The sequence below is a fragment of the Choloepus didactylus genome (assembly GCF_015220235.1).
Source record: "Choloepus didactylus isolate mChoDid1 chromosome 11 unlocalized genomic scaffold, mChoDid1.pri SUPER_11_unloc1, whole genome shotgun sequence".
Classification (NCBI taxonomy): domain Eukaryota; kingdom Metazoa; phylum Chordata; class Mammalia; order Pilosa; family Megalonychidae; genus Choloepus; species Choloepus didactylus.
In genome coordinates this window covers 2,015,858-2,039,065 of record NW_023637577.1, presented here as the reverse complement: position 1 = coordinate 2,039,065, position 23,208 = coordinate 2,015,858, and the positions used below count along the sequence as shown (strand labels likewise).

Sequence of the window (23,208 nt, the reverse complement as noted above, 5' to 3'; positions counted from 1 at the left end):
CAATAATCATAGGCTTGATAATCTTCAACCTGAACTCTACAACAATGTCTCGTTTCAGAAGAGAAACTTTTTTGCCAGTTGACTTTAATGCACACTCTGGGTACAGCTGATGACTAGGTACAAATCAGCCTGTGCCCAGCTCAGACTTCCTTTAGTCCTCAAGGATATCCTGAGATGTGCTGACACATTCCTTGCTGTATATGTTCCCTTCCCTGACATGTATTCTAGCAACATTCTCAAGAAGATGTCAGGAAACAACGTTGAGTTTGGTAAGCCTCTTTCTTAGCAAACCCATGGTGGCCCTTCCAATACAGAAAGCTCCAAGAGTAATTACCAGAGAGGAACTCGACAAGAACTTGACAATATTCCAACTGGGGACAAGTGGTAACCAGTGACTCTGTTACTAGGACACCACTGAATGAGCGGCGTGTTTTCACACCTGGCCTGCTTCTCAGAAGGGGTAAAAAACTGAGATGCTGGATATCTCGAGGTTCAACAGCTTATGGCTCCATCTGCGCAACAATTTCAAAAATGTAAACTGCTAGTAAATTAGCAATCATTTAGCTATATAAAAAGTAAATATTAATTCACTACAAAATGAGCGAAGGACTTGAATAGACATTTTTCCAATGAAGATGTGCATATAGACACAGTGGAGTATTTTTTTGGCCATAAGAAGCAATGAAGTTCTGATAACATGTTACTACATGGGTGACCCCTGAAGACATCAGGTTGAGTGAAATAATTATCAGATAGAAAGGGACAGATATGATTCCACATATGTGAAATAGCTAGAATACGCAAATTCAGAGACAGGAAGTAAAATACAGGTTACCAGGATGGGGACGAGGAAAAGGGGAAGTTAATAGTAATGGGTACAGGGTTTCTGTTTGGGGTGATGGGAAAGTTCTCGTAATGGATGGTGGTGAGGACAGCCCAACATTGTGTGATTAATTCCACTAATTGTGGAGTGTCTAAGATAGGAAAGTTCATGCTGTATATGTTTCCACAAGTTTAGAGACAGTAACAACTAAAGGCGGTACCATGTATTACAGGAGAAAATGCCCAAAAGGAATATACTGGAATGCAGACTGTAAACTTTATATCAATGTTAAATTTCTTGAACTTGACAACTCTAACTTAAGGTATTTACATAAGTGGATATTTTTGTTCTTAGGAAATGTACACGGAGGTATTAAGTGTTCAAAGAACATGAAATATATACAATCTACTCTCAAGTGTTTAGAAAATAAAGATAGAAAGATAGTCAAATGGATGGACAGATAAAATGATAACAGCAAATGTGGCAAAACGTTAAAAGTTGGTGGATTTGGGTACCTGGATGAGGTTATGTTGGAATTCTGGATGGGGTTGGTATTACTTCTTGCAACTAACCTTTAAGTTTGAAATTATTTCAAAATAAAATATTTTGAAAGTGTTATTCATTTTCTCCAAACCCCATCCCACCCCTTTTTTAAACAGCTAAAACTATCTTCTTTACAACCCTTCCCTTTTGTTTAAAATGTGATGATCCCAGGAGACAGTGAAAGCCCCTTAAGATAGGGGCTTTTTCCAATAGGATGTTAGCACCGATATAACAGTCACAGTTGCTGTTTCTTGAACATTCACAAAGTGCCAGGCATTTTATACATCGACTAACCCTTACAAAGTTGTACTACTATTATGAACATTTTAAAGGTAAGAAAACTGAGGCTCAAGGAGGTAGAGTAATTTGCCCAAAGTCTCCAAGTTAGTGGTGGCAGAACAAGGATTTGAATCCAGGTCTATTCATCTCCTCCCTACACACCAGGCCACACCACCAACCAGTCCAAACTGAAATTGTCCCAAGTCGACACTCCTCCCCCACCCTTTTCTCTCCAACCCTGTCTCACATTCTACCTAACCACTTTCTCCACATCCCAGGACACTGCCACCCCCTTGGCTTTGCTCAACACTCCAGCACCCCCTTCTCAGATATCTTCAAATAATCTCTGCCCTATATTTGTATCAACTTTATTGCACCAGTCCACCTACTCTCCAACCAATCCTTTCCTAGCAACTGCACCTAAGAAGAGCTTTAGCCTCCTCCTATTCTTATTTCACCCAGTGGCGTACAGTTTTGAGTTATGCTCCACTTGCTCACATCCACATATATCCATCATCATCATGTGCCAAACAGACTGCAAGCAGAAAGCATATATAATTCTTCTCCTCTGAAGCTCCCACCATGCCTAGGGTGTGATTGGTAAGTCTCCCCCCTTCACAGCACCTACCCCTGGAATGATTAACATGGCTCCCTCAGCTATGACATTTCTAGCCGACAAAGCTAATGGACTGATGACAGCTCCTGTGTTCTCATTAGAAGCTGCTCCACCACAAGGAAAAGGGATTTATTAAGCATCTCCCGTGTGCCAGGTGGTGTGCTAGACAAATACTTTCCTCCTTTAATTCTCCAACAACCAGAGGAGAAGGCAATTAATTATCCTCACTTTATGGATGAGGTAAGTGGGTTCAGATAAATCACTGCAGGAGCCAGTATTCAAATCAAGTTCAGTCCCGGTAGGAAACCAGTGTTACTTCTACAGCATTAGTGTTGGAGAGAAAAGACGTTACATATAGGCATTTCTGAGTTTGCAAAGCACTTCTATATATACAATTTCTACACCCCACATGAAAAATAAGGCTAATCTTTTAATTCTGAGGTTTTTTCCTCCAAAGAGGGCACACATTTCATGATCCCTTTGTGACTAAAGCCCTTAGGGACTTTAACAGGTAGAATACAGCTTTAAAACAGGAAAGGGCTTAAAGGCGTGTCTACACCATTCCTGGCTTCTCTAAACTGAGCCACCCCCACATCACTCCCCAGCCAGCTCGTAACACACACATACATACACCCATTGCTCTGGGTTCCCCCAGGATTTGGCTTTTTCTTGATTCCCCTTACCCTTTGGCTAAGCTGCTTCCCTGGAGCTAACTGTCTCTGGGTCCTTAGATCTAACTGCCTCTGGTGATGAGCCCCTGCTCTAGCTTCCTAATCCCCCACAGTGGGCCCACTGCCCAGAGCCCAGGTGTACAGTCCTATCCCCACACAAGTTAGGGTAGGGGGAATAATTCACAAGATACATACATATCTCTCACACACGCTTAACCTCTGGCAAGATAAACATGTCCACCCTGCCCTGGAGCTCAGGCCACAGAGATAACCAGGATCTCAGCAAGACATTATCATAATCTTTACCTATTTTCCAGCCTGGCTTTTATAGGTAGTGAACATGGCAATGGGGCATTGGCACAGCAAATTCCAGACTCTGCCTGCCAACTGAAGTCTAGTCCACAGCTGACCTCACCAACCCCTTCTGGCTTGCCAGGGTTTTGAGTAGCAACTGTATGTCATGCCTGGTCTGACCAGTTAATGAACAGTCAAGTGTGACTCTGAATGACATCCTTCTAGCTCTAGAGAAACTAGAAAATTCACTCAAACACAGAACCCCAGGTCTAGGACACTATCATTTTGCCAGCTGGGACTCAACCTCTGTGTCCCTCCAGGACTCTGAAGCCAAGGCACAGAGAAGATGGTATCAGCAAGACCTTGTCAACTGAGGCTGCCACAAGCTAGAGCTCTTTTCTCATTGTGTGTTCCTGTTGCTATAAGTATTCCACAAATTAAAATAAATCTCTTGAAGTAATAGGTGGCATGGACTGCTACTTTACACAAATTCAGAGGAGAAAAAAATCCACATAGATGGAAGAGAAGGGAACAGTTCAAACACTAAGACGTAAACTAAATCCTTGGCAGCTGGTTCCAGTGCTAAGGTAGTATATAGAGAAACACAGCAGCAACCATACAAAGAACAGATAAATGCAAAAGCAAGAAAGCACATGTCCAAGTTTATTCTCAGTGTTATGAACACTGAGCAGCTGAGATAATGAAGTGGTAAGTTGATTTATAATTGAAAAAAACCATTCTTCAGGGAAGGCAGGAAGCAGAGGCTGTTCTTGGGGCTGGAGAAAACACTACTGAGCGTGAAGACCTGGCTCCATTAACCACTCACTAATCTGGAGCAACAGTCAACATCTCAGACCAAGGGCTTACTCATCTGTAAAATGGGAATGGCAATATTTGTACAGTCCAAGTAACCCATTGTTAATAAAAGCCAGATGGGTCTTGAAGTAAACCTGGATCTAAATGTTGTTACTTAGAGAGTAACAATGAATTACTTAAACTCCTTGAGGTCATAAAATAGAGGTTAATACCCAATGTCAGAGGTCTGTCACAAAAACTGAGAGGCAGCTGATAGAAAATGCTTTTTACAGTACCAGACTCAAAGAGAATGCCCAAGAGCTAAAAATATCTATTATAATTTATTTACAATACTGACCAAAACTGGGCTGAGCAACGTGCATGATGTATCTTACCATATTGCTTTGTCTTCTTCTCCAGAGTTTATGAAGGTAAACATATATTTTTATACATAAACATGAGCACAGAAAACTCTTGGGAAGATACATATCAAAATGCTAATAGTGGGTATTTCTTGGTGTTAGCAGTATTGTTTTCTTTTTACTTACCTGCTTTTCCCAAAATTTTCTATAAACATCACTTACTTGGGCATATTTCTATTTTGTTTACCTTTTTTATGCCAGATTACATTAAAATACAATACAAATCAATATATTATTTATATGTAACAATCCCCTATATAGGCCATTTCTTTTTGAGGTAAGAGGTAACAAAAGCTTTGCTTTCTAAACCATTGACTATGGTTAATAGAACAATTATAAAAATGTGCTATCATTAATTGCACCAAATGTTCCACATCAATACAAGTTGTTAATAGCTGTGGTGTATGGGAATTCTATATTTTATGCATGATTGTTCTGTAAACCCACAATTTCTTGAATAAAGAAACAAAAAAAAAGCTTTGCTTTCCCTAAGAAGCTGGCATGTTTTTCTTTTGAAAACTAAGAATAAGAGAACTGATTCAGCTCCCTCTTCACTTTGCCACCAGGGAGCTAAGAGCCAATTTTTAGTTCAGTCATTCAAGTAGGCCTTCATTCTTTGTATATTCTATTTCTTTTCCCCTGTCTTAACTTTCTATTCTAATTTATATTTACCTTACTCTGATTTTGCATTTCTCATTTATATATTTTTTTCACTCAGTGCTTGTCATAAGCCACTTCAAATCTTTTGTGGAATGAAGAAAGTATACATACATAGATATTTAACACAACTTAGAAGGATTGCTATAACCCATGCACTTCATGCTTTGTCCCTGCATTTGACAGAGTTCTTCATTAGGACATTAAACGACAGAATTATAGTAATCTTTAAGCTATTTCTGGGGTTTTTTAAAAATGCAAGACTGCAACATCTCCCTGTAATAAAAAATTTAAAAGTTCTAGAATTAGATTGGTTTTATTAAACGCTCAATTCTCAAAATTATATACATGACTCTTCTTTAATTATAAAATAACTCTACCACCATCCCCACCCTCCCTTACCCACCCCTCCAAACTTGGTAATGTCAAAGCAACAGCAAACCCAACAAAACCCATCACACGCAGAAGGCAGGAGTTCCCCAGAGACCAAGGCATGCTTCTGTCACAATCTAGAGCCCTCATGGAGCCAGGAAACCTCAGGCAGTGGGGACTACTGGCAGACCAACAACTCCTAAAGTGGTTAGTTAGAAGTACTAAATGAGATGAGAGAGCAACCACTCTCAGAGACTGGAGTAGAATTTCAGGAGGTTCTTGAATAACTCAGGGCAATAGAACCTGAGGTTACAGGGGCTAGTCCGAAATTGGAGGGGTGGGGATGGGGAAGGACTGGGACCAGGCTCCCAACATAACAAACAGGAAAGGAACTGGAATGAGCAGCCTGAGAAAAGACTTAAAATTTATACCAATTTACAAATACTTCAGGTGCCCACTAACTCCAAGAGAACAGACTAATATACAACTAACCACACAAACGAAGGCCTCTGCCAGGGTCTCCTATTAGGAATCATTAGGAAGCCCAAATAGCTTCACAGTTCCTGCTTCCCGACTACTGTCATATTTGCCATCTTTGTCATCACAGGCAAACGCCAGCAGTGGCCGTTTGGGGTGCCAAGCCACGGTGAAGGTCGGGGACTCACACTGCACCTCCCACAGCTTGTCTCCTACAGAAATCAATGCAGAGAAACCAATCAATACATTAATAAGAGTCCACATTTATTAAGTACTTACCTACATTAATTCATTTAATCCGCTTAATAATCCTATGAGATAGGTACAATCATTCCCCACATTTTACAGAGAAGGATGCTGAGCCAGAGAGGGTCAAAAGCCAGTAGTGGCAGAGCAGGAATCCAAACACAGGCAGGACAACTGTACGCTATGTAATAGCAACTACTTTTGCTGAGTCTAAGGTACATCTTCCAGAAGTTTCTCTACCAATTTAGCTTTAGTCTCTACCTAACTGGGAATGTATCATGTACACTGACCTGCTACTTGTTTTGCTCATTCAGTAATATACCTTGCAGCTCTTACTTACTAAAACTTCAGCATCAAGAAAGCTATCTCTTTCTTTTGGCACGAATGTATTACAGATATATCACAACTTATTTATCTCCCTCATGATGAAATTTTACTGTTCCCCATTTACACATAAAACAATGCTGTAAACACTGTAATTTGTATTACTTTGATGATCTTGCTCTGAATTTTTAACCTAAGTTATACAGAAAACAAAACAAAGAAACACATTAAAATTGTTTTGCTGAACTAGTTGGAAAAAACGACACAGCTGTACTCGATATATTCCTGCAAGAACGCATGTGAATTAAATCACATTTTACATGTTTCAGGTGAGACAGATAATTAAAAGAAACTTGCACAAAGATGGCATGGGAAAAACATACATGTTCATGCACTGCTGCTAAGAGCGTACACTGAGATAACCTTTCTGCAAGGTGATGTGGTCTTCCACAAAATCTGAACCCTCTGAATCCAGCAATCCCTCTTCAAGGGTTTATCCAAAAACGATGATCACATGAGTAAAAATAAGTACACAGGAATACTTATCAGAACACTATTCATAGTGGTGGAAAGATTAGAAGCTGCTTAGTAGTTGGGAATAGTTATGTATATTCTTTAACGTTCAACAGAATACTAAACCCCATTTAAAATGACAGAGAGCTCGGGGGGCCATCGCATGAGAAGAGGCTGTAGTGTGCTGCTAGGTGAGGCCTGCAGGTCACAGGGCAGCAGGAGAGAACCCCTGCTTCACACAAACACAGGATTACATAAAGGATCCGCATGTCTGCATGTCCATATGAGGGACGGTGCTCACCACAATGTTATTTGTAACAGTGGCATTCTTTAAACAGTGCACTTTCAAGCATTTTTTCTTTATTCTTTGAAGTTTTCTACACAGTTTGGATTCTTTTACTAAGAGGACTTATTTCCAAAAACAATAAACTACTAAGAATAAATCTGAGGAAATTTTTTTGTAAAATGAATACTCTACTGCCATTTTTCTATTTTGTATTGTGCTTTGCAAAGCACATCTACTCTGATTAATTCCCTAAATAAAAAACATAAATATATATATATTTTTTAATTTACATATAGGCAAAAGATAGAAAGAAATATGTTCGATGTTAAAAAAACAGGTGATCGTTAGATAGTGGGACCTCAGGAGACTGTTCCCTTTTTCCTACTTTTCTGTATTTAAAATTTTGCATTATAAAGGAAGGATTAAAAGTTAATGAAATGTAAAATATACTCCTAAATAACTTCCCTTCAGACTTTCCTCTTTCTTTACTAACTCTGTTGCCTCATTCCCTGACTGTTACAGTTATAACACAAATTTAAGGAGACAAAGTCATGATAATGCACAGAGATGAAAACACATGACAGTGAAGAAAGTCCTAATGGCCAAGAATGAAAAACATAAGATTCTCATTAACGTAGCTAGGGCTTTAGTTACCAGTCTCTACTTCAGCAATGTCAATGAAATGATCTTCTGATGCTGAGGCCAGCATTTTCCCATCATGGCTAAAACTGAGGGTCCTCACAGGCCAATCCAGCCTACAACACAGGGAGGGCAGAGACATTAGAATCCCCCAATAAGAGAAGGACACAATTTCACCTAAGAGGAAACAAAATTAATTTATCCAACAAGGAAAGTGCTGGCAGGTTTGCTCACCTGGAAAAGCACCGCACACATACCAACTCATCCACATCCCAAAGGCTGACCAAAGCATCTGCACTTCCTGTGGCGAAGTACTTCCCCATGGGGTCAAACTTGATACAGATGCAATTGGAAGGATGGGCGTTGATGGACTGCACAGGTTTCAGCTCCGGGTAACTGACAAACAAGACAGACAGCAATCAGCCTGCAGGAAGAAGACTGTGGCACTATGAAGATAGAAGAGACTGTGAAGAAGAAAACCACAGTGGGACAACAGAATACCAAAAACTATAATTCAAGAAAGCTTTCTTTAAAAAAGATTTCAAGCAACATATGGAAAGGGTATACCACATACTTGAAAATATGAACCTAGATTAACCAACTCCAAGATATATACTAGTAAAATTACTGGACTTGAAAGAAAGAACTTTGGGTATCCAGGCAAAAGGGGCAAATGTCTTATAAGGAAAAGAAAATTAGGTTATCATCAGACTATTTGACAATAACACTTTACGTCACAAGAAAATGGATTGGTGGAGGCGGGGCAAGATGGCAGAGTGGTGAGGTGTACATTTTAGTTACTCCTCCAGGGCAGTAGGTAGAAAGCAGGAACTACGTGGACCAGACACTGCAGAGCAATTTGACTTTGGACATACTTCATACAACACTAATGAACATGTGGAACTGCTGAGTTCAGAGAAATCTCCCAATACAGAAAGACTCAAAGACTTGCAATTTGGGCAAGGCAAGACAACAGAAGAACTAAGAGAGCTCTGAGACACAAGGCAAAAAGTCCAGTGGCTGAGAAAATTCACCAAACACCACAACTTCCCAAGAAAAGGGGAGTGTTCTCTCACAGCCATCATCCCGGTGGGCAGGGAACACTCCTGTCTGTCACCGGCCCCAGAGCCCACAGCTGTCCCAGACAACCCAATGAGATGGGAAGTGCTTCCAATAACACACGCACATACCACAAAATCGGGTGTGAAAATTAGCCTTCCCTGCACCCTCAGCTGGTTGTCCCAGAGTTGGGAAGGTGGAGCAGTGTGAATTAACATGCCCCATTCAGCCATTCTTTCAGCAGACTGGGAGCCTCCCTACACAGCCCTGCAGCCCAGAACTGCCCTGGGGGGATGGCACTCACCTGTGACATAGCACAGTCACCCCTCAACAGAGGACCTGGGGGTGTACCGCCTGGGAGAGGGATCTACTCACAAGTCTCAGGGGCCATACGCCAACACCAAGGTCAGTGGCAGAGACAAACTGTGGCAGGACTGAACTGAAGGATCAGACTATTGCAGCAGCTTTAAATCTCCAGGAACACCAGGGAGATTTGATTGTTAGAGCCACCACCCCTCCCTGACCGCCCAGACACACACCCCATATACAGGGCGGGCAACACCAACTACACACGCAAGCTTGATACACCAATTGGACCCCACAAGACGCACACCCCCACTCACCACAAACACAAAGTGGGGGAGAACTGGCTTAAGGGGAATAGGTGGCTCGCGGACACCACCTGCTGGGAGAAAGAGTACTCCACGAAGCTGTAGATCTTACAAATTAGAGACAAGGATTTTAAATGGTCTACAAATTCCAAAAGAACCCTATCAAGTTAAACAAATGCCAAGAGGCCAAAAACAACAGAAAATTTTAAAGCATATGAAAAAAACAGATGATATGGATAACCCAGGCCCAAGCACCCAAATCAAAAGATCAGAGGAGACACAGTACTTGGAGCAATTAATCAAAGAACTAAAGATGAACAATGAGACCATGGCACAGGACATAAACGACATGAAGAAGAGCATGGCACAGGATATAAAGGACATCAAGAAGACCCTAGAAGAACATAAAGAATGTGCAAGAGTAAATAAAAAAACTAGACAATCTTCTGGAAATTAAAGAAACCTGACCAAATTAAAAAGATTCTGGATACTCACAGTACAAGACTAGAGGAAGATGAACAACAAATCAGTAACCTGGAAGATGACAGAATGGAAAATGAAAGAACAAAAGAAAGAATGGAGAAAAAAATCGAAAAAATCAAAATGGACCTCAGGGATTCTACAGATAATATAAAACGTCCAAACATAAGACTCATTGGTGTTCCAGAAGGGGAAGAAAAGGATAAAGGTCTAGAAAGAGTATTCAAAGAAATTGTTGGGGAAAACTTCCCAAATCTTCTAAACACCATAAATACACAAACCATAAATGCCCAGCAAACTCCAAATAGAATAAATCCAAATAAACCCAATCCAAGACATATTCTGATCACACTGTCAAATATGGAAGAGAAGGAGCAAGTTCTGAAAGCAGCAAGAGAAAAGCAATTCACCACATACAAAGGGAACAGCATAAGACTAAGTAGTGACTACTCAGCAGGCACCATGGAGGCGAGAAGGCAGTGGCATGACATATTTAAAATTCTGAGAGAGAAAAATTGCCAACCAAGAATTCTTTATCCAGCAAAGCTCTCCTTCAAATTTGAGGGAGCACTTAAATTTTTCACAAACAAATGCTGAGAGAATTTGCTAACAAGAGACCTGCCCTACTTGAGACACTAAAGGAGCCCTACCGACAGAGAAACAAAGAAAGGAGAGAGAGACACAGAGAAAGGTTCAGTACTAAAGAGACTCAGTATGGGTATGTTAAAGGATATTAATAGAGAGAGGAAAAAAATATCTACGACAAACATAAACCAAAGGATAAGATGGCTGATTCAACAAATGCCTTCACGGTTGTAACGCTGAATGTAAATGGATTAAACTCCCCAATTAAAAGATATAGATTTGCAGAATGCATAAAAAAAAACTAACCATCAATATGTTGCATGTAAGAGATTCAGACACAGGGACACAAAGAAATTGAAAGTAAAAGGATGGAAAAAAAAATTTCATGCAAGCTACAGCCAAAAGAAAGCAGGTGTAGCAATATTAATCTGAGATAAAATAGACTTTAAATGCAAGGATATTATGAGAGACAAAGAAGGCCACTACATACTAATAAAAGGGGCAATTCAACAAGAAATAATCATAAATATTTATGCACCCAATCAAGGTGCCACAAAATACATGAGTCAAACACTGGCAAAACTAAAGGAAGCAATTGATGTTTCCACAATAATTGTGGGAGACTTCAACACATCATTCTCTACTATAGATAGATCAACCAGACAAAAAACCAGTAAAGAAGCTGAAAATCTAAACAATCTGATAAATGAATTGGATTTAAAAGACATGTATAGAACATTACATCCCAAATCACCAGGATACACATTCTTCTCTAGTGCTCACGGAACTTTCTCCAGAATAGACCATATGCTGGGACATAAAACAAGCCTCAAGAAATTTAAAAAAATTGAAATTATTCAAAGCACATTCTCTGACCACAATGGAATACAATTAGAAGTCAATAACCATCAGAGACTTAGAAAACTCACAAATACCTGGAGGTTAAACAACACACTCCTAAACAATCAGTGGATTGAAGAAGAAATAGCAAGAAAAATTGCTAAATATATAGAGACAAATGAAAATGAGAACACAACATACCAAAACCTATGGGATACAGCAAAAGCGGTACTGAGGGAGAAATTTATGGCACTAAATGCATATATTAAAAAGGAAGAGCCAAAATCAAAGAACTAATGGATCAACTGAAGAAGCTAGAAAATGAACAACAAACCAACCCTGAAGTAAGTAGAAAAAAGGAAATAACAAGGATTAAAGCAGAAATAAATGAATAGAGAACAAAGAAACAATAGAGAGGATAAATAACACCAAAGGTTGGTTCTTTCAGAAGATCAACAAGATTGACAAGTCCCTAGCTAGACTGACAAAATCAAAAAGAGAGAAGACCCAATAAACAAAATAATGAATGAGAAAGGTGACATAACTGCAGAGCCCAAAGAAATTTAAAAAATTATAAGAGGATACTATGAACAACTGTATGCCAACAAACTGGATAATGTAAAGGAAATGGACAATTTCCTGGAAACATATGAACAACCTAGACTGACCGGAGAAGAAATAGAAGACCTCAACCAACCCATCACAAGCAAAGAGATCCAATCAGTCATCAAAAAGCTTCCCACAAATAAATGCCCAGGGCCAGATGGCTTCACAGGGGAATTCTACCAAACTTTCCAAAAAGAACTGACACCAATCTTACCTAAACTCTTTCAAAACACTGAAGAAAACGGAACACTACCTAACTCATTTTATGAAGCTAACATCAATCTAATACCAAACCAGGCAAAGATGCTACAAAAAAGGGAAACTACAGGCCAATCTCCCTCATGAATATAGATGCAAAAATTCTCAACAAAATACCTGCAAATCAAATGCAAAGATACATTAAAAAAATCATTCATCATGACCAAGTTGGGTTCATTCCAGGCATGCAAGGATAGTTCAACATAAGAAAATCAATCAATGTATTACAACACATTAATAAAACAAAAGAGAAAAATCAAAGGATCACCTCAATAGATGCTGAAAAAGCATTCAACAAAATCCAGCATCCCTTTTTGATAAAAACACTTCAAAAGGTAGGAACTGAAGGAAACTTCCTCAATATGATAAACAGCATATATGAAAAACCCACAGCCAGCATAGTACTCAATGGTGAGAGACTGAAAGCCTTCTCTCTAAGATCAGGAACAAGACAAGGATGCCCGCTGTCACCGCTGTTATTCAACATTGTGCTGGAAGTGCTAGCCAGGGCAATCCGGCAAGACAAAGAAATAAAAGCCATCCAAATTAGAAAGGAAGAAATAAACTGTCATTGTTTGCAGATGATATGATCTTATATCTGGAAAACTCTGAGAAATTGACAATACAGCTAATAGAGCTAATAAACTTAGCAAAGTAGCGGGATATAAGATTAATGCACATAAGTCAGTAATGTTTCTATATGCTAGAAATGAACAATCTGAAGAGAAACTCAAGAAAAGATACCATTTTCAATAGCAACTAAAAAAATCAAGTACCTAGGAATAAACTTAACCAAAGATGTAAAAGACCTATACAAAGAAAACTACATAACTCTACTAAAAGAAACAGAGGGGGGCCTTAAAAGATGGGAAAATATTCCATGTTCATGGATAGGAAGGCTAAATGTCATTAAGATGTCAATTCTACCCAAACTCATCTGTAGATTCAATGCAATTCCAATCAAAATTTCAAAAACCTACTTTGCAGACTTGGAAAAGCTAGTAATCAAATTTATTTGGAAAGGGAAGATGACTCGAATTGCTAAAGACACTCCAAAAAAGAAGAATGAAGTGGGAGGACTTACACTCCCGGACTTTGAAGCTTATTATAAAGCCACAGTTGTCAAAACAGCATGGTACTGGCACAAAGATAAACATATAGATCAATGGAATCGAATTGAGAATTCAGAGATAGACCCTCAGATCTATGGCCGACTGACCTTTGATAAGGCCCTCAAAGTCGCTGAACTGAGTCATAATGGTCTTTTCAACAAATGGGGCTGGGAGAGGTGGATATCCATATCCAAAAGAATGAAAGAGGACCCCTACCTCACCCCCTACACAAAAATTAACTCAAAATGGACCAAAGATCTCAATATAAAAGAAAGTAACATAAAACTCCTAGAAGATAATGTAGGAAAACATCAAGACCTTGTATTAGGTGGCAAGTTCCTAGACTTTATATCCAAAGCAGAAGCAACAAAAGAAAAAATAAATGGGAACTCCTCAAGCTTAGTAGTTTCTGTACCTCAAAGGAATTTCTCAAAAAGGTAAAGAGGCAGCCAACCCAATGGGAAAAAATTTTTAGAAACCATGTATCTGACAAAAGACTGATATCTTCCATATATAAAGAAATCCTACAACTCAATGACAAGAGTACAGACAGCCCAATTATAAAATGGGCAAAAGACATGAAAAGACACCTCTCTGAAGAGGAAATACAAATGGCCAAGAAACACATGAAAAAATTTTCAGCTTCACTAGCTATTAGAGAGACGCAAACTAAGACCACAATGAGATACCATCTCACACTGATTAGAATGGCTGCCATTAAACAAACAGGAAACCACAAATGCTGGAGGGGATGTGGAGAAATTGGAACTCTTATTCATTGTTGGTGGGACTGTATAATGGTTCAGCCACTCTGGAAATCAGTCTGGCAGTTCCTTAGAAAACTAGATATAGAGTTACCCTTCAATCCAGCGATTCCACTTCTCGGTATATATCCGGAAGATCTGGAAGCAGTGACACGAACGGATATCTGCATGCCAATGTTCATAGCAGCATTATTCACAATTGCCAAGAGTTGGAAACAACCCAAATGTCCTTCAACAGATGAGTGGATAAATAAAATGTGCTATATACACACGATGGAATACTACGCAGCAGTAACAAGGAACAATGTCGTGAAACATATGACAACATGGATGAACCTTGAAGACATAATGCTGAGTGAAATAAGCCTGGCACAAAAAGAGAAATATTATATGCTACCACTAACATGAACATTGAAAAATGTAAAACAAATGGTTTATAATGTAGAATGTAGGGGAACTAGTGATAGAGAGCAATTAAGGAAGGGGGAACAATAATCCAATACAAACAGATAAGCTATCATGGGTAAACTGAACGTTTGGGGAATGACCAGGAATGACTATGGCCTGTTCATTTCTGATGGGTATAGTAGGAACAAGTTCACAGAAATGTTGCTATATTAGGTTACTCTCTTGGGGTAGAGTAGGAACATGTTGGAAGTAAAGTAGTTATCTTAGGTAAGTTGTCTCTTTCTTACTCCCTTGTTATGGTCTGTTTGAAATGTTCTTTTACTGTATGTTTTTTTAAATTTTTTATTTTTTTATACAGTTGATTTAAAAAAAAAAGTTAATTAAAAAAAAAAGACAAGGAAAAAATATGCAGAGCCCCCTTGAGGAGCTGGTGGAGAATGCAGGGGTATTGGGCTGCCCCACCTCGATGGTTGCTAATGTGCCCACAGACATAGGGGACTGGTGGTTTGATGGGTTGAGCCCTCTACACAGGACTTGCCCTTGGGAAGACTCTTGCTGTAAAGGAGAGGCTAGGCCTCCCTATAATTGTGCCTAAGAGCCTTCTCCCGAATGTCTCTTTGTTGCTCAAATGTGGCCCTCTCTCTCTAGCTAAGACAACTTGGCAGGTGAAATCACTGCCCTCCCCCATACGTAGGATCAGACACCCGGGGGAGTGAATCTCCCTGGCAACGTGGAATATGACTACCAGGGAGGAATGTAGACCCGGCTTCGTGGGATGGAGAACATCTTCTTGACCAAAAGGGGGAAGTGAAAAGAAATGAAACAAGCTTCAGTGGCAGAGAGATTCCAAAAGGAGCCAAGAGGTCACTCTGGTGGGCACTCTTACACACAATACAGACAACCCTTTTTAGGTTCTAATGAATTGGGGTAGCTGGCGGTGGATACCTGAAACTATCAAACTACAGCCCAGAACCCATGAATCTTGAAGACGATTGTATAAAAATGTAGCTTATGAGGGGTGACAATGTGATTGGGAAAGCCATATGAACCACACACCCCTTTGTCTAGTTTATGGACGGATAAGTAGAAATATGGGGGAAGGAAAACAAACAAAGGCAACCAGTGTTCTTTTTTACTTTAATTGCTCTTTTTCACTTTAATTATTATTCTTGTTATTTTTGTGTGTGTGGTAATGAAGGTGTCAGGGATTGATTTTGGTGATGAATGCACAACTATGTAACAGTACGGTGAACAATCGAATGTACGATTTGTTTTGTATGACTGCATGGTATGTGAATATATCTTAAAAAAATGAATTAAAAAAATTAAAAAAAAAAAGAAAATGGATTAACATATTCAAGGTACACTAGAAGCAAATGTGAGTCGAGGATTTTTAAATCCAACAAAACTGACTTCCAAAAATACAGGGCACAAATAATAAACACAATATAATAAGTAGTAAGTTTTTAATTGTTAGTAATAAGTAGGAACTCAGGGAAAATTGTTGCCATGAACCCTTCTTGAGGAATCTTAACTAGGGAATGTGCTTTGACAACCAAAATGACTAGAGAATCATGAACATAAGGGCTGGTGGTTGTGGGAAACTGAGTCTTCCATGTTGCCTGAGGCATATCTAGGGTGGTGGCTTAGAATGCCCAGCCGCAGGCCTGCATAGAATGCCATGCAGGCCCGCCCTGTAAAGATGTGTGTCTTGTGACTACCATTGTCTTAAACCTAGATTGTATTCACCGGATGTAAACCTAGATTGGATACACCTGATGTAAATATAGGTATCTGGTGGGCTCTCCCCCACCTGAGCACCTTTAGCATATACACCTGATCTTCTGAAATAAATAGCTGGAGCAAGGCTGCATTGTGGTCCACTTAGCACGAGATGCAAGTGGGCCCCCTGCTCCCTTAATTCTTAGCTTTGTGTCCGTGTCTCATTCCTGCGTCGCCCTGTCAGCAATAGGTGGTGGGCATTATATATATAGTTTCTTGTAGAAACTGTGTATGGCTAAAAGGGAAAGTAAATATCCAACAGCTATATACTGTCATTATATAGTATTGACTACCTTTTAAAATAGGGAAAGGATGGGAAAAGCATACGCAAGAAATTTTTTTTTTACTGTTTTAAGTAGTCATGTTGTTGGTGGTGGTAGTAGTATAGTTATTAAGATAGTTATTTGTAGGCGTAATGTAGGATAAAGGTAATGAGTAACAATAGGATATTCTAATTCTGTAATCCTTTGCATCCTTGAGAACCAGATACCCAGTTTGGGAGGAAGGAGACATATTTGTAATATAGAAGAAGTGAAGCAAATCCCTGTAGTCAAGAATTTTAACTGAAAGTCAACAGTATGAATTCATAAGGTATTTTATCTCTAAAAATAAATACACATATTTCACAGGTCTGTCCATTGAAAGGCCTTGAAACAATGACCAAACAGCAGCAATGGACATTCCTAGCTCCAATATTATTTCCCAATAAAAGAATACAGGGCTTCTGAGAAAACTGTCCTGACTAAAGGTCTGGGACAGGAAATGCACAAGATGAATCTGGAACAGCTTGTCACACCAGAAAACATGAAAAAGAAAACTACTAGGATTACGTCAAAAAAGGAATTAACTTGAAGAGGCTCCCGTTGGGCCCAGATTGGATATTTGAGCTTCAATAAGGATAATAATTACAGTAGATGTGAATTACAACAGATAACAGTTACAGTAGATTGAAGCATTACAAATGTTTAAATGTGAGTTCATAATGATTCTTAAAAAAAAAAAAAAACTAAGTGGTGATCTTTGGATAGGGAAGTAATTCATTAACTTAAAAAGAGGTGACAAAGGGAAAGAATCAAGCATTTTCCTGCCTTTCCTAAATTATATATTAGGAACTATATATTTATTATATTACTGGGTATTATTACCAGGTAACCCAATAGTGATGAGAGGAAGTGTCTCTTTATAAAAGTATTAAGCATATGGAATGAGCAAATCCAGACTGGGAGAAATCTTCATAGGATGATAAACCTAGTTTTTCAAGAGATGAGTTATAAGGGGAAAAAAGGGGATGGAAGGGGACTTAATTTAACAGACTCAAAATAAATATTTTTTAAAAATGGGTAAGACTAGAGTATCTAGGAATATACATCTAGGAGATTAAACTATAAAGTAATTCAAGAAAATGATCACCATGATAATCAAGACAGTAGTCACTTATGAGGAGAAGGAGCTGTGATTTAGACAGAGCACATGAATAGACTTCTCAGGTGGCTGGCAAAGTACTATTTCTTGACCTGGGTGGGGTTACATGGGTGTTAAACATGTAATAGTTCACTTAAGCTATATATTTGTTTTGTGTGGTTTCCTGCATCTGTTTCATTTTACAATAAAAAGATTAAAAGAAAATTTTCATGGGATCCCACTGCCCACAGAATAAAATCCAAGTTGCTAAGCATAGAATTCATGGTTCCAAATTATATTCCAGCTTTATCTTCCCATTATCATACCCTCTCTCCGATATAACTCATCTGTTACCACTCCTCAGCAACTCTAACCTACTAACTACTCTCAAAACAACTCATACTCATTCATGCCTGTTTTACTAATTTAAAATTCTACTCATGTTTCAAGATCAAGCTCAGAAGCGGCCTCTTTCAATCCCACAGTCAATATTATATGTTCCTTTCCCTGGACTTTACATAGCAAACTCCCAGCCTTCCTATCACAGATTCTATTTCACTCTTCCTTGCATTGCTCATCTTGGATAGCAGAAATAGGATAGGACAGAACTGAATTTCAATTCCACAATTTCATTCATTCAGAGAGGAAGTATTTACTGAGAACCTACTATGTGTAGGAGGTACTGGGCTAGGTGCTAGGGATTCAACACTAAACAAGTTAAATACAGTCCTTTCCCCCACGGAACTTAGAGTCTAATGGGAGATAGAGACAAGTAAATGTGCAATTACAATATAGAAAGAGAAATGCTTCCAATAGGAAGTACATAGAATAAGTCTCTGACCTCCCTCTAACCTACAACATTGATGAACTTGAAGACAACATGTTGAGTGAAATAAGCCAGACACAAAAGGATAAATATTGTACAATCTCACTGATAGGAATCAGAATAAGCAAACTCACAGAGTTAGAATCTAGAATACAGGTTACCAGCGACAGGGGCAAGGAAGGGAATAGGGATTTAATGCTTAAATTGTACAGAGTTTGTATTTGGGATGATGGAAAAGTTTTGGTAATGGATGGTGGTGATGGAAGCATAACAATGTGAACATAATTAACAGCTATGAATTATATATTTGAAAGTGGTTAAAAGGGGAAATCTTAGATTGTATGTTACTAGAATAAAAATTAAAAAAAAAAAAAAAATGGGACTACAAAACACTAACAATGAACCCTAAGGTAAAACATGGACTATAGCTAATATTACAATTATAAAAATGCGGTTTTGTCCGTCTTTAAAAATGTACCAAAATTAAATTTAACGTTCTGGGAATGCCCAGGAATGACTATGGTTTGTTAATTTCTGGTGGGTATGGTAGGCACAAGTTCACAGAAATGTTGCTATATTAGGTTATTTTCTTGGGGTAGAGTAGGAACATGTTGGAAGTAAAGTAGTTATTTTAGGTTATTGTCTTTTTCTTACTCCCTTGTTATGGTTTGTTTGAAATGTTTTTTTATTGTACTTTTAAAAAAAATTTTTTTTATATAGTTAATAGTTAATTTTGTTAAAAAGTTAATTAAAAAAAGAAATGAAAAAAATATGCAGAGCCCCCCGAGGAGCTGGTGGAGAATGCAGGGGTGTTGGGCTTCCCCACCTCGATGGTTGCTGATGTGCTCAGACATAGGGGACTGGTGGTTTGATGGGCTGAGCCCTCTACAACAGGACTTGCCCTTGGGAAGACTGTTGCTGCAAAGGAGAGGCCAAACCCGCCTATAGTTGTGCCTGAGAGTCTCCTCCTGAGTGCCTCTTTGTCACTCAGATGTGGCCCTCTCTCTCTAGCTAAGCCAAGTGAAATCACTGCCCTCCGCCCTACATGGGATTTGACACCGAGGGGAGTAAATCTCCCTGGCAACGTAGAATATGACTCTCGGGGAGGAATCTAGACCTGGCATCGTGGGATGGAGAACATCTTCTTGACCAAAAGGGGGATGTGAAAGGAAATGAAATAAGCTTCAGTGGCAGAGAGATTCCAAAGGAAGCCGAGAGGTCACTCTGGTGGGCACTCTTATGCACAATATAGACAACCCTTTTTAGGTTCTAATGAATTGGAATAGCTAGCAGTAAATACCTGAAACTATCAAACTACAACTAAGCCCTGAATCTTGAAGATAATTGTATAAAATGTGGCTTATGAGGGGTGACAGTGTGATTGGGAAAGCCATGTGAACCACACTCCCCTTTGTCCAGTATATGGACGGATGAGTAGAAAAACGGGGGGAGAAGAAAAGGGCACCCAGCATTCTTTTTTACTTTAATTGTTCTTTTTCATTTTAATTTTTATTCTTACTATTTTTGTGTGTGTGATAATGAAAATGTTCAAAAACTAATTTTGGTGATGAACACACAACTATATAATGGTACTGTGAACAACTGAATGTACACTTTGTATGACTGCATGGTATGTGAAAATATCTCTATAAAACTGAATAAAAAAAAATGTACCAAACTAATGCAAGGCATTAATAATAGGGTGGTATAAAGGAACCCTGTATTTTATGCATTATTTTTCTGTAAACCCTCTACTTCTCTCTCAAACAAAAAATAAAAATAAAAGGCATGACAGCTCCCTCAGCTAGAATCCCCTCACCTGAGGATGTTGATACAACCATTGCCATTTGTCAGAAAGAACATGTTATTGTCATTGTTCCAGGAGATTTCGTTGACCTCAAACTTGAACTGCTCCTCTGCTTTAGAACGGTGTGTCTTGGCATCTATGAAGGTCACCACATCATCCTTGTTGCCTACAGCAATGGTCTGTCCATCAGGACTCCAGCAGATATTAATATTCTCTCCTGGGAAGCCAGATATAAGCAGCATGATAACCTGTCTGTCCATAATCCTCCAGAAGGTTACTTTGCTATCCTAGAAAGAAGACCAGAGCTGTCCTTGAGAGGCTCATTTATTGACGTCCTAGTCAGAGGAAAGGAATTTCCTCATTTGGTCCTTACTAATATATTCTTTACTATATCCATTTTACAAATGAACAGATGGAAGATATAGAGAAATTAGCCATAGTGTCAGAGCATTAAATGATAAAGCCAAGACCTAAACCCAGGTTTGACCTCAAAACCCCTTATTCGTTCTCATACCAGCTTTTCCCAAACTTGTCATTCACATGCCACCTTCATAATTTTTATCTTATCCATTTAATAGCTATACTTTTCTTTACTATTTTTTTAAATAGACAATAGAATTTTTTTAACTTAAATTTAGCTTCATCTTTAGCAATAAATTCCATGAAATAGTTATTTTCTTTTAACAGACATTACAATACATGCTTAACCTTAATGTTATTTCATGTACCACCTAAATCATTCATGTACCACCAGTGGTATACTTTCAGGAAAGAATAAACCATTTTACTTTCTGGTGTAAGTCTTACTAACAAAGTCCAGTGATTCACACTGAACATATCAATTAAAAATCTAATTGACTTCATAAATTCTATGGTGCCTATTTGTTCAAATTTTAATATCTATGATACATTTTAAAATACAACAGGGTGCATTCTAGAATTTTTGGTGTATCATTGTTACCTGGAAATTTTATTTTCTTTCTTTAGTAGTATATAAAATATTTGTGCATTTTATAATCATTGACATCTTAAAGAGTCAATGACATACAGTAAAAGGCCTCAAGGTTCACTGACTGGACATTCCTGGTGAAGAACAGAGCCTAAATGTGCTACACAACTTCTTGATCACTTTCTCCTGGATCACCACAACAATCCAAGTTTCAGCCATTCTGTACTATCAGCAGTTTCCCAAATTTTCCATGCCTTTGCACATGCTGTTCCCTTCTAGAACTGCTTCCCTCATGCACCCCGCCCCGCAACTTCCTCACCCTCTGCACCCTGACCACTAAATTCCTTCAGCTACTCTAAGAGTCTGCTCAGATTCTGTGAGGCCTTTCCCATCTTCCCCAGGCAGACTTAAGCATTTCTATTCTAAGTAACCACCTTATAGATATTTCCATTATAGGAAGAATCATGTTATATTATGTTAGTTTTTCTACACATAGGTCTCTCTTTGCACAAGCCATGAGGTCCTTAGAGCTGGAGACTGTCTTATTCAGCTCAGGATGTCCCACATCTGGCACAGGGCCAGGCACCAAGGAGATGTTCAGTAAATACTTGTTGAATGGTTAAAAATAGCTTATCTTCCAACTGCCCTCCCTCAATAGTCACCTTTAGTGTTCACAGTGGCAATGCATTTTGTAGTCCTCACATCCCAAATGCGAATGGTTTTATCTCCAGACGCAGTGACAAAGAGGTCAGGATTACTTGGATGCCAACAAAGCTGGTCCACACTATCCCCATGTCCCCGATAATTGTTTTCTTTGACCTGAAAGAACAGAATTCAGAAGTCACTTCACACAGATGTACCTGCCTCCACATGTAACTTCTTAACCTTATCCAAGGTTATCTTATTAACCTTAACCTTAATCATGCCATCTAGCAACCAAATAAGATCTGGATAATCAAAAAACAGTCCACTCCTTCAAGTCTTTTCTTCAAAACTCTTCCCAATATCCCCCCTTCCCTCCTCAATTACTCCGAACTTTGTTGAGGATGGGTTATACATCAAGGCTCTGAGCCTTCCTCTCTCTTCCGTGCTTTCCATCCTTATTCCACCATTAAAGCCCCTGGCCCAACTGCTCATCCCCATAGGACGCCCTATCACTTTCAAGGGGCCAGCCTCAGCACCACAGAGGACCCCCTCCCACCTTACCACAGCAGCCCCTAGCCACTCCTCACCACACCCCCACTTCACCCCAGTCCTCTCCTCCTCACCACGTCCTCACCTCCCTCTTCATCTCCACTCGCGCACTCATCACCACACTCCTTCTTCACTAGCACACTCTCTCCACACCACCTCCTTTCCCTCGCGCCTCCTCAAGCCCACCTTCCCTTTCACCCCCTTTCCTCACCGCCACACCTCCCTTCTCACCACAGTCCCTCTCCCTCGCCTGGGCCGGGCCCTGGCAGCTCACCAACCGGTCCTTCTCCAGCAAAAAGACACTGGCCGTCTTGTCAAAGGACCCCGAGGCCAGGCGGCGCCCGTCGCAGCTCCAGGCCACTGAGTGCACCTTGGCGCTGTGCGCTGGGAACTCGCGCGTCTTGCTGTGGCCCCGGAACAGCTCCTGCATCCCGAGCACATAGCGCGACGGGCCGCTGGTCACTGAGCACCAGGGAGCCATTGAGCCGGGACCGCTCTGGCTCAGCGCCGAGGGGCCCATGGCTGCCGCAGGGACCGCCATGCCGAGCTCCTAGACTACTACAACGTCT

General features: G+C 39.6%; 1 protein-coding gene across 3 annotated transcripts in view; it reads right to left on the bottom strand.

Annotated features, from left to right (window-relative positions):
* The window catches only part of THOC3 (THO complex 3), a 41,750-nt gene extending 18,542 nt beyond the window's left edge, over window positions 1–23,208 (bottom strand). The window contains exons 1-7 of one of the 3 annotated variants that reach the window (XM_037823149.1): window positions 22,914–23,208; window positions 22,108–22,264; window positions 20,509–20,713; window positions 8,192–8,353; window positions 7,973–8,073; window positions 5,965–6,161; window positions 3,869–5,376 (exon numbers count right to left, since the gene is read on the bottom strand). In XM_037823149.1, the coding sequence (XP_037679077.1) occupies window positions 5,998–6,161; window positions 7,973–8,073; window positions 8,192–8,353; window positions 20,509–20,713; window positions 22,108–22,264; window positions 22,914–23,180 (1,056 nt within the window). In that variant the 5' untranslated portion in view covers window positions 23,181–23,208 and the 3' untranslated portion in view covers window positions 3,869–5,376; window positions 5,965–5,997. Of the gene's footprint in view, window positions 1–3,868; window positions 5,377–5,418; window positions 6,162–7,972; window positions 8,074–8,191; window positions 8,354–20,508; window positions 20,714–22,107; window positions 22,265–22,913 lie in introns of those variants that run through there. The other 2 variants (XM_037823148.1, XM_037823147.1) reach the window with 2 other exon arrangements.